General features: G+C 49.5%; 2 protein-coding genes across 2 annotated transcripts in view; one reads left to right on the forward strand and one right to left on the reverse strand.

Annotated features, from left to right (window-relative positions):
• The window catches only part of Stpg1 (sperm tail PG-rich repeat containing 1), a 34,429-nt gene extending 31,294 nt beyond the window's left edge, over window positions 1-3,135 (reverse strand). Inside the window, exons 1-3 of the mRNA XM_048350520.1 lie at window positions 3,057-3,135; window positions 934-1,073; window positions 219-337 (exon numbers count right to left, since the gene is read on the reverse strand). Coding sequence (XP_048206477.1) covers window positions 219-337; window positions 934-1,000 — 186 coding nt within the window. The 5' untranslated portion in view covers window positions 1,001-1,073; window positions 3,057-3,135. The remainder of the gene's footprint in view (window positions 1-218; window positions 338-933; window positions 1,074-3,056) is intronic.
• A 1,545-nt stretch (window positions 3,136-4,680) lies between these two features.
• The window catches only part of Nipal3 (NIPA like domain containing 3), a 35,233-nt gene continuing 27,806 nt past the window's right edge, over window positions 4,681-12,107 (forward strand). The window contains exons 1-2 of the mRNA XM_048350519.1: window positions 4,681-4,803; window positions 8,755-9,036. Coding sequence (XP_048206476.1) covers window positions 8,932-9,036 — 105 coding nt within the window. The 5' untranslated portion in view covers window positions 4,681-4,803; window positions 8,755-8,931. The remainder of the gene's footprint in view (window positions 4,804-8,754; window positions 9,037-12,107) is intronic.

The raw sequence follows: 12,107 nt of genomic DNA on the forward strand, positions 1-12,107 counted from the left end.
CCGTTTTTTACACCCACATCTCCTTGGCTGAAGTATTTGTCAAGTACCTAGCTAGCAAATGCAGGGCCTGTGTTCTACCCCAGCTCTGGCGGGCAGCTCTGTGGAGGTTGTCATGGATCTCTGGAGGACACTGCCCCCTACTGTTCACAGAGAGACACAACAGCTTTGCCTCGCAAGGCTGAAATCCAGACAAAAAGAACAATGAACAATGACCTTACCTTTTTGTGATAAAATCTCTTTGCTTGAATATTAAATCCTTTCTTCTCTGTTTCAGGAAGTGCTGAAAATTGGACTTTAGTAGGAATGGAAGAATGTGTTGGATACGCAGCAGTAAAACCTTAAACAGAAGAGAAACTTGCATTTGGACAGGTGATAAACATGAAACTCAATTAACAAAAATGCTCCCATTTCTTTTTCTTTTGCTCTTAATGAGTTCTGGGGTTTGTCCCTCACGCCCCTGCAGTCCAGCGGAAGGCCCCTCAGTCCTAGGAACAGGAGGACAGGCTGGAGGAGCAGGCAGAGGGCGGAGCCAGGATCCCCTTTCCTCAGCTGTCAGTCAAGCATCATGAAGATGGAGAGGGGTGGGCAGGAGAAGTCCCCACTCGCGTGGCAAAGTGCCAGCCTTGAGGGAAAAAGCCAAGGAACAGTACCCAGACCCGGAGTTCAAGCCCAGTACCTGCATGTACACACACGTGAGTGCGCACACACACACACACACACACCTGTTATTCTTGCCAGATTCACAGAAATGTGTCGAAGAGATGCTCCCATTCACCCCTCAACCTCCCTGCCGGGGGTGGGGGGGGGCAGGCCTCAGGCAATCTCCCTCCCCCGATTTACTCCATCCCCATGGACTCCTGAATGTAGGCCAGGGGCGCCCTCCTTCCACATGTGATTACATGCAACATGCATACATGTGAGCTGAGTACAAACCTTTCTGTAAGGAATGCTTAGCGTGCTTGACAGGGTGATCCTCTTTCTGTTCGGGGGTGGTGTCCATGTTAGCCAAGTGACATGGTGTCACATGACCCTTTGGTTTCCACAAAACCTCTGCTAAATGTCCTGCTCAGCACCTGAAACAGCAAAGCACAGAGAGGCCCAGCACTATGTCACACTGAGGTGGCAGCCTCTGCAGGTGGGGTTGAGCAATCTTGGGGGTTGAGGTTGAGACACACCCACGCCCACACCCATGCCCACACCCAGGGACCAAGCGCACAGCACTGCGGCATAGTCACTTCAGCGTGACTGGGGCAGGCAGTGGGTCTGACACTTCCAAGTTTAATTCTACATTATAGATTCAGTTTTGTGGTGATAGATGCAAAGTGGGGGCTGGGAATGTGGCCTAGTGGTAGAGTGCTTGCCCTGCATGCATGAAGCCCTGGGTTCGATTCCTTAGCACCACATACACAGAAAAAGCCGACGTGGTGCTGTGGCTCAAGTGGTAGAGTGCTAGCCTTGAGCAAAAAGAAGCCAGGGACAGTGCTCAGGCCCTGAGCCCAAGCCTCAGAACTGGCAAAAGAAAAAGAAAAAAAAAAGCCAGAAGTGGAGGTGTGGCTTAAACAGTAGAGTACCAGTCTTGAAGGTGTGGGGGGGGGGGGGGGAGGGGAGCTCTGGGACAGCAGCCAGGCCCTGAGTTCAAGTCCCAGTGTCAGCACATACACACAAGAATTTAGGTCCAATAAAATCCACTGGTATGAAATAGACAGTTGTTAAGGTTTTGGCAAATGATTGCAATGCCACCACAATTAACATGGTGAATGTCTCCACCACTCAGAAGTCCCAGTGTCCTTTAGCACTTTTCCCTCCCAGCCTGGCATCTGGCAGCCACCAGGGGGCGTCCGGACACCATGGCTGCCTGGCTGCCATCCACACACCTGTCATCTGTGGCTTGCAGCCAGGTTCCAAAACCTTCACTGAAGCATTCTAATGGCTGTATACTGATACCTCGTACCACTTTAATTTACACGCCTTCATAGGTTTATGTATGATCTTTCGTAAAATATTTATTTTAAAATTTGAATATGTGCTGGTACTGAAGCTTTGAACTCAGGGCCTCATGCTCTCACTTGGCTTTTTTTTTTTTTTTTTTTGCCAGTCCTGGAGCTTGGACTCAGGGTCTGAGCACTGTCCCTGGCTTCTTTTTGCTCAAGGCTAGCACTCTGCCACTTGAGCCACAGCGCCACTTCTGGCTTTTTCTGTGTATGTGGTGCTGAGGAATCCAACGCAGGGCTTCATGCATGCTAGGGCAAGCAAGCACTCTACCGCTAACCACATTCCCAGCCCTGTCACTTGGCTTTTTTTTCACTCAAGGCCGGTGTTCTAACACTTGAGCTATACCTCCACTTCCAAATCTGAACTTTTTAAACAATTGGATTATTTTTGAGTTGTAAAAGTTCTTAATACATTCTGCTTACATGCCTTTATATGTGTGTGTGTTCACAGTCCTCCATTTTAAACACACATATACACATTGTCCTAAGATCACAAATAGGTTGTGTTTTCTTTGAGAATTTTATAGTTTTAAGCTCTTACATTTAGGCCAAGAATCTGTTTGGAATTAAATATTACATATGGTAATGGGGTAAGGGTCAAGTTCATTGTCTTTATAGCTCCCTTCCCCCCACCCCCCAAGCTGAGGACCTAACCCAGGGCCTTGCACTTGCCAGAAAAGTGCTCTTCCACTGAGCTAAATTACAACCCTTCAAGTTCATTCTATTACCTTTGGATACTCAATTCTTCTAGCACTATTTTTTTTTTAAGAATAACGTATTTCCACTGAACTACATCAAAACTCTTACATGTGGGTATCTAATGCTAATTTTTGGACAAAAAGTAGCTGCTTCTTTCCTTTAATCAATGTATATATTTTACACAATGTCCCTCTGTCTTGCTATTTTATAAAGTTGAGGCCTGGGGGGTTCAGGTTCCCCGGGCCACTGACAGGGGAGGCCTCCGCAGAGGAGGCGCCCCGTTATCACCACCTTTCAGATGGGAGACACGGCGGCACATCCCAGGAAGGGCCACCACCCAGCAGGGCTCGGGGATTCCGCACGCACCCGGCGACCAGAGATCCCAGCTGGCATCCCAGGGGCTGCGCCCGGGCCTCCCACTCTCACCGCCACCTCAGGGACTCGGCCTCCAACCGAAGCGCCGCCCCGTCGCTATGGCAACCGCGGCCTAACATTGGACGCCGGTAGCCAATGGAGTCCACTGTTACTTTGGCTAGAAAAGCTATTGGCCAATCGTTAGAGGCGTTTCAAAATTCCGCAGGAAAGCGGCCAGCGCTTCTTCGGGTTCACGCCCTTTACGCCGGGACCTGTGGATTTGATCGAGTTGATTTCTTTACCATTTGGGGAAGGCCAAAAGCCTTAGAACTTAACTTACTCAAAAGTAATTTAAAAAAAATCTTGGGGCTGGGGATATAGCCTAGTGGCAAGAGTGCCTGCCTCGGATACACGAGGCCCTAGGTTCGATTCCCCAGCACCACCACATATACAGAAAACGGCCAGAAGTGGCGCTGTGGCTCAAGTGGCAGAGTGCTAGCCTTGAGCAAAAAAGAAGCCAGGGACAGTGCTCAGGCCCTGAGTCCAAGGCCCAGGACTGGCCAAAAAAAAAAAAAAAATCTTGCTTCGCTGGGCGCCAGTGTCTCTCTCCTGTAATCCTAGCTACTCCAGAGGCTGAGATCTGAGCACAAAGGTCCAAAGCCAGGAGTGTCTGGGAGACTCTCTTCAAGTCACCAACAGAAAGGCAGACGTGGAGCTGTGGATCCAGTGGTAGAGCACCAGCCTTAAACAAAAAACCCCAGGGACAGCACACACACACACACACACACACACACACACACACGCTACTACAAGGAATGAATAAACCTACGAGAATTAGCATCCATGTATAAACCCTGTGTAAGGTAGCAAAAAGAACAGAGAAATGAGAATGCAGTTCTACACCCGCAGACATGGAGTACTCTAGAAGCCGTCCTTACACAAGGCTGAGCTGTCCCAGCCAGCCTCGGTGGGGGGGGTGGGTCTTGGGATGGGGGGGGGGGAGGTATTGGTCCCAGGGCTTGAACTCATGAGTTGGGCGCTATCCCTGAACTTTTTCACTCATGGCTGGTGCTCTGCCACTTGAGCCACAGCCCCACCTCCAGCTTTCTGCTGGTTAATTGGGGATGTGCGTCTCGTGGGCTTTGATGCCCAGGCTGGCTTCAGAGAACTGGATCCTCAGATCTCAACCTCCTGAGTAGCTAGGATTACAGGACTGAGCCACTGGCACCCAGCAACGTTTAGGATTTGAACACTTGGCGGGAACGTGGGGCGCGGGAGCGGCCAAAAGCAGAGCCAGGGAGGTGGCGGAATGAGAAGGGAGGCCGCCCGCAGGCTGCTCCCGTGGAGCCCACCTGTCAGGTAGGTGGGGTGAGCAATCACCCGGGTTCTCCGCGGCTGAGGCCAAGGGAAGATTATTCCCAGCGTTTTTCCCGCGGCCGCTAGAGGGGACCCTCGGGGTGAGCGCCAGGCCGGTGCCCGGGTCTCGCCCCTACGCTCCAAGCAAGCTTAACGGCGCAGCCAAGTCCTCGAAGGATGTCCCGCCCACCCCTTAGGATTAGCCACTCGCCTGCGCGGACTCTCCGTCAGCCTCTGACTGGCAGACATCTGGACAAATCATATCGCGACCTCTGAAAGCAAAACACTGCAGCATCCCGGCCGCCCGGAGTTGGGTTGGGTTCTCGGAGGTCGTTCCTCCGGGTTGATTGCGCGGAGACTCCAAGTCACCGCTGACCGGCGGACCCTAGAGGAAGCGCCGCCGGTGAGTCCTGGCAAAGGCTGGGGGAGAGGGGCGACCTCGAGCCAGTCCCCGAGTGTCAGGAAAACCAGTGCGCTTGCAACCACCCGGTGTCCCCGGGCGTCAGTGCCCCCCACCTTGAGGCTGCCTGCCGGGTCGGTGTGAGTCCCGGCGCCTCGGGTTGGTTTGGTTTGCTTGTTTTGCCTTGCACTTTTGCATCGAGCGCGACCGGAGGGGCAACCTGGGCTTGCTTGAGGAAAGGTGATGCTGGGCTTGCGCCCGATCCGGAAGTGAAGCGCAGTCGATGCCAACGTGATTGCTCTGCTGGCCGGCTTCGGGCGTCGCGGGGAGAGCCGCCGTGGCGCCGGCAGGCGCTGGGAGCGGAGGGCAGGCTCGTCCGTGTGGGCCGCCGTCCCGTGGCCGGGGATCCGGGGGAGGCAAGCCCGAGAGGAGCCGGCGGATGCTGAGAGGGGCGTCTGGTATTCAGATGCGGCCAGAGCCACATTCTAAACGCGAACACACCCGACCTTCCCCACCCCCCGGCCCACAGTCCTCGCTCTGCAAAACCTGCTGCGTGGGAACGGGTGGAATAACTCACTGAGCAGAGAGTAGAAGCACGCGCCTGTGGTTCTCTTCTTTCTCCGTGACCAAGAGCTGTAACTGTCAGCCAACAGTGGGATGTGCCTTTTGGGCGCATCCATTGCTCCTGGAAAGGTGTCCTAACCAGGCACTGTAAGCCTAGCTACTCAGGTGCTGAGATCTAAGTTAGGTCAAAACCAGCCTAGGCAGGAAACCCACCAGTTTTTTTTTTTTTTTTATCTCCAACTAACCAGCGAAAGGCTGCAAGTGATGGGGTGGCTCAAATGGTAGAGCCCCAACGTTGAAGAAAAGAGCCAAGCAAGAGTGTGAGGCTAAAATAAACTAAATAACATAAAATAAAATAAACAAAAATATAAGATACAATAAAAAACCCCTTGAAGTCAAGAAAAGAGAGTCAGCAGGCAGACTGTGTGCAGTGTGTGCCTTGTAAAGGGGACAACTTGACCAAGATTCCACCAAAGCCAAACTCTTCTCTAGTCCAGAAAATGCCACCTGCAGGAGGCCTGGGGGCTCTGAGGCCCAAAAGGAAACCAGCTGTTGCTTAAAACCCAGGCAAACAGAAGCAGCACTGGAAAGTCAGCTGGCCTACAGGTTAGAAAGCCTGGATTCCTGCCACCCCCTAAGCAGGTCCCCAAGGCCTGTTTGCTTTCTCTGACATCCGGTGAGTGAGGCTAGCAGATGTTTGTTGTCACTGCAGAGTTATGGTTGCTTGATTAGGACTGAGTAAGACATTCTTGACAGAGTAAGACATTCTTGGGGACTGTGGCTCACTGAGTGCTTAGTAAGCCTGTATGTATGTATATTTTTTTTGGCAGCATTAGGAATTGAACTTGGGCCTCAGGCTTGCTAGGCAAGTGCTCTATCCCTGAGCTAAGCCTCTAGCTCTGTTTTGGTTTGGTTTGGTTGTGTTGTGATACTGGGGTTTGAACTCAGGGTCTTTCTAGCCAGGTGATCATCCACTTAAGCCACTTCACCAATCATGCATTGATTATTTTCAAGGCAGGACTTTGCTTCATGCAAGGGCCAGCCTCCTTGTGCTTCCCCCTTGTCTCTGGGAATGAGCAGCACATGCCACTCCATTGCACTTCCCCCATACCAAGGGTGACAGGCATGCCACCAGCCATCAAGATGGAGTTTTGTCAACTTCTTTCTTCTTTGGGTTGGCCTCAAAACCATAATCTAATCTCTACCACCCAGATAACTAGGATTACAGGCTTCAGCCACCACACCCAGCCTAACAGGCCTGTATTTAGTGTGGGTGTTTGAATCACTTTGTCAGGCTGTGACTAGACCTCTTGAGAGAAGAACGAAACAGGGGATTTGGCAAACACCATCCTGGAATTTGCTGTCCAGGGCAGCTTCAATTCTAAGTTGGAGGCCTCCCAGAGGTAGAGAGAGCCCTGAGCCACTCTCTTCCTTTTCTAAGACTCTCAATGAATTAAAAATGCCAAGATCGGGGACTCAACGCTTTTCATTTGCACATAAAAATCTAGTAAGAATAATTATGCTTTCCTCATAATTTTGGAAACCTATATTCATATGAGTTTTACAAGTAGAGATGGGATAGGATGGGAGTTACAGTCACCTGGTAAGTCATGCCTTACTACTATTTCAACTAGAATTTCACTCTGTGGCCCTTTAGCAAATGGACACCTGGGTCAAATGGTCTTTGTGCCAACTCCTGTACTAAGCTTGCATCTGATCCCTCCTGGGTCCTGAGTATATTTGCCCTATTTCTTAAACATAAAAATCAGAATCCTGGACCTAGAACAAGATGATAAGCTCTCTGATGCTTGGGGTATGGCAGACTTTTAATCCATGTCTATGAGCCCTCAATATCTATCTTGTGGATCCATGAGAGAATACATGAATAAATTACATGATTAAACTAGAGAGGAAAAAGGTGATACTAATATCAGCTGGCATCCTTTGGCCATTTGCTGTGCATGCATTTTATATGACTTTATTTCATCAAATATTCACATTGCCCTAGAGGGAAAGAAACACTGTTATTATATTCATATCGCCCTGTAGGAGAGGAAACATTGTTATTCATATTTTACATCTAAGGAAGCTGGCTATAAAGTGAAATGACCTGGCCCAAAAGTTACACATGGCAGATGAGAAATAATGTAAAGCCGAATGTCAGTGGCTCAGGCCTGTAATCCTAGCTGCTCAGGAGGTTGGGATCTGAGGGTCAAGGTTCAAAGCTAGCCTGGGCAGAAAAGTCCATGATTCTCTTATCTCCATTTAACCAGAAAAAAGCAGGACTTGGCCCAAGAGGTATGGCACTAGTCTTGAGGAGAAATACCAAGCATTGAGTTCAAGCCACAGTACTGGCACACACACACACACACACACACACACACACACACACACACACACAGAGTTTAAAACATTTTTATTAAAATATATTATTTGATAGAATCCAGAGTCATTATGAGTTTTTGTTGGAGTTTTGCATTGATTTTTAAATTTATTTTGTTTTTGTCCTTAGTGGTGGGGGTTGGTGTTTATTTTTTCCAAGTATAAGAAGACTTCAGAGCTTAGTGTCAGTGGCTCATACCTATAATGCTAGCTGTTCAAGAGACTGGGGGATCTGGTTCAGAAAAGTCCAAGAGATTCCACATGCATTTACCTAGCAAAAAGCTGGCCTGGAAGTGTAGCTCAAGAGGTAGAGAGCACCTGCTGAGCAAACCTCGAGGCCCAGAGTTAAGTCCTGGCACTGTGGCAGGGTTTTGGCTATGAATACAAAGGACACATTTTATTCTGTACATGGGAGAAAAGTGTGAGAAACACTGACAATATGGTTCAATGACATGAACAGGGATAATGGTTGCTGGTTTCTAAGGCCACATTATTGCCCCCAGTTTGCGGATGAGACAGATGAGTCTCAGAGGACAAAACGATCTGATGGCCACTCAGCTAATCTGGGTAGCAACACTGTTTCTTCCATCTACCATGGAGATCACTTTTCTTTGTGTGAGGGTTTTAGAGAGGGTCTCACTACATAACCCCAACTGACCTCAGACTCTCAATCTTCCTGAGATTAAGGTGGGAAGGATCAGCTATGGCTGACTTTTGATGGTCATATTGTCTTTTGTTCTGTTTTTAATGAGAAGTGTACTTAGGCAGTATTCAAGTTCTTGTCCTCACAAGCCTGTGGCAGAAGGTGAATTTAGGGGAGGAAGGCAGGGGTGAGGACAGAAAGGAGAAGTCTGAGGAGCCTGGGAGGAAGCTTTGCCATACACTGTGATCTCCTTGTTGAGGGGCTAAAGGGATGATGCAGTGTTATGTATGGCCCTTCTTGTCCTGAAGGTTCTCTTAGGTATCCAAGCTAGCGCATGCATTTTTAATCATTCTCTCTGCCCTTAGAGTACAGGAAGAACCAGGGAAGCTGAGGAGGAAGCTATAACTGCAGCCAGAAGTGTCAAGTTCCCTTTGGCCCTGCTGGAAGAAGGTGAACACCGGCAGACATGGCTGCCCGCACAAGCCCGGTTTAGCAGCAGCTCCAGCTCCAGCTCGGGTACACAGCATGCCTCACTAGGCGCCATGGATGGAGCGCAAAGTGCCATCCTGCGGCTGCAGCAGCTCCCACCCACCAGTGGGGCCACTTCCGGGAGCCTGAGCCTGGGCGAGGGCTCCTTCTCCTACAAGGCAAGTGCTCTCCTTTGAGCTGGGAATTTTGTATTTTCCTAGTAAGCAAACAGCCCAGTGCAGAACTGGCTGGCAGGAAGATCCGTGGCAGAAACAGGCAGCATCTACGTTACAGCAGGGCAGTGGAGGGATGCTGCTTAGAACACAAGAAGAAAGGGGCTGGGAATGTGGCCTAGTGGCAAAGTGCTCGCCTCGTATACATGAAGCCCTGGGTTCGATTCCTCAGCACCACATATATAGAAAAAGCCAGAAGTGGCGCTGTGGCTCAAGTGGCAGAGTGCTAGCCTTGAGCAAAAAGAAGCCAGGGACAGTGCTCAGGCCCTGAGTCCAAGGCCCAGGACTGGCAAACAAAAGAAAAAAGAAAGTAGGGAAATAGAGAAAAGAGCAGGATTTTTTTTTTTAAGGAATGAATTCCCACTAAGAAGCTTTGATTTTTTTTTTTAATCACCTTCTGTGTTATGGGCAGCTCACACCTATAATCCTAACTGCTCAGAAGACTGAGATCTGAGGATCGTGGTTAGAAGTCAGCCTGAGCAAGGAAAGTTCATGAGACTTATTTTCAATTAACCAGCAAAGAGCCAGAAGTATAGATATGGCTCCAGTGGTAGGATGTTAGTCTTGAGCAAAAATGTCCAAGTGAGAGTGCAAGGCTCTGAGTTCAAGCCCCAGTACTGGCACAAACACATACATCTACCTCTCCCTTACTCCCAAACACACACACTTATGCGTGCGTACATTTGCACACATACACACACACTCAGTTTTACTCAGAGATAAGTTTTGCTCATACTTTAGTCTTTTTGTTTATGTGCCCTCTGGTGTTACAGGTTTGGGGTCACATTGTGCATAAGGTTTGTATTTTGGCTGGATTCCTGGAAAGGCGAGGGAGGATGGGAATTTTACCATCAACTAATTGGGGCAAGCCCAGAAGACTTTGGGTCACAGAGGCTGCTCTTCGTTGTCTGATACCCAGCCTTGGGTTGATTTGATGTGTGGGGAGAGTCTGCTAAAGGAGCTCACTGGAGTTATAGACTCTGGATTGGGTTGTTTGCATCTGGGAGTCTCCTGCACTGGGTCAGAGAGTCCTGTAGCCTTGGGAGGGGCCCCGTGTCCCCTGGCCAGGAGGTAACGAATGCCTGAGTCTCCAGAGTGCAGACAATCTGTACTCTGTAGTTAACTGTAGTTAACACCATTGGCCTGTAATGAATGGAACAGAACAGCAGAGCTAATACAGAACACTCTCAATGATGAGATTTCTAATAGGCTTCTATGTGAATCACAAACTCAGGTCATTTGCATATTATGAACGATATTTGTGCCAAAACCGAGACAATTAAGCCAGCATCATGGTGCCAGGGAGCATAAGAATTGAGGAAGGAGGCATTCCTATAAGCAGGTGGGTAGGAGTGCTTGAAGTACTGGGTGGGGTCAGGAGCAGCAGGTGACTCAGATTCCCTTCCCTGCCCTCTCCTTTCTGACTGACTCTGTACATTCAACAGGGAAGACCTCTGATTGGCCTGTGTGAGTCAAGTGTCTATCCTGATCCAATCAGTGATGGAGGGCGGGGCAACAAACTGTCTGGAATGAACCAGCATTATGGGTATTTCTCAAAGAAGAGTGGCATGTGGGCTGGCAGGCAGGCTGCTTCCAAGCCATCTCCCTTAGGGGACAAGAGACCTGGAGGCTGGCTTGATATCATAGTTGAAGTCCTGCCCTCTGCCCTACCTAGAAGATGGGATTGTCCTGGTGGATGGGTGGTGTGCTGCTAAGGAGAGACTGCATCCAGCAGGGTGCTGCCTCTTTGCCCCAGCCTGGAAAACTTCTGAATAGAAGAAATCCTTGCTGGTGCTGGGTTGGGCAGGAACTATGAAAAAAAAAATTGAGAAAATTGTCCTCCAGGATTCCAAGAGGGAGGCAAGAAAAATTCTGCACATGCTGAGACAGACCGTGGTGCTCAAAAAGAGATAAGGCAGGGTGTTCGGCGCATGGGCTCCAGACCCAGCCAAACCTGGCTTCAAGTCCTGGCCTTGTTGCTTTCTAACGTTACAGCTTGGAGAGTGGCCATTTAAGCCCTGCTTGCAGGTCAGGTTCAGATCCATCCTGTAGGGTAGTTGCAAGGATGACCTGACTTCACAGATGAGGAAACCGAAGCTGCCTGTATCATTCTGTTCTGACCTGGAAAACACTCCCCATCCTTCCAGCTTGGGTTTCATCAGTTTTCCTGGCAGGAAATATAGATCCATAACAATTAGTCACAATCATTATAATAGGAGGATAAGCTTTGTGGGGAGAAGTCAACAGGGACAGTGCTAATCCTCACAAATGCCCTATGAAGTAGATCCTGTTATAACTCCACTTTTACACATGAGAAAACTGACACAAAGATATCAATTAATTAGCCTGAGGACACACAGCCAAAGGTAGTCAGGCAAGTTTCAGATCTAGTCTATGCACCATCTAGGTCCATGGTCTACACCTGGCCACCACTCTGTGCTGTCTACATGGTGTCAGACCTGCTGCAAGGCCCTTCCTGTTCCAGACACTGGTGATGAGTATGGAAATGATTGTGTTGGGGAAAGTTATGGCTCATCTGCTGGAGGCAGCAAGTGTCGGAGTGTTGTGGAGGTGGCCTGAACCCAGGTCACAGGTACAGCAGAGCCTGGGGCCAGTCTGGATACAAGGACTGATCCTGTCTGTAAGTAAGCTCAAGGCATTGTGGGAGATCAGTGTAATTGGCAAGTGGTGGCTAGTCTTGGCGCTGGGGTATTTAAATGGAGGCTGCTATTTAAATGGTAGCAGACAAGAAGCAGGCCTTGGAGTAGCAGGACTCAGCTAAGCTTCTGTTTGAATACCAATATGGGCTCAGGGTTTCCTGCTGTGACTTGTGGCTGCATTCCTGGGAAATTTCTTTCAGAGTTGTAGGAGGGCAGAGGGCAATTCTTCCATCAGGAAAGACGGGAGACTGAAGGGCACTGAGAGCTGCCCCTGGTAACAGGGACAATAATGGATGAACCATAGCAGACGCTCAGATTGTTGTGGTATTGACTACAGTAGAATGCGATTGGACCTCA

The sequence above is a fragment of the Perognathus longimembris genome, chromosome 7 (assembly GCF_023159225.1).
Source record: "Perognathus longimembris pacificus isolate PPM17 chromosome 7, ASM2315922v1, whole genome shotgun sequence".
Lineage (NCBI taxonomy): Eukaryota > Metazoa > Chordata > Mammalia > Rodentia > Heteromyidae > Perognathus > Perognathus longimembris.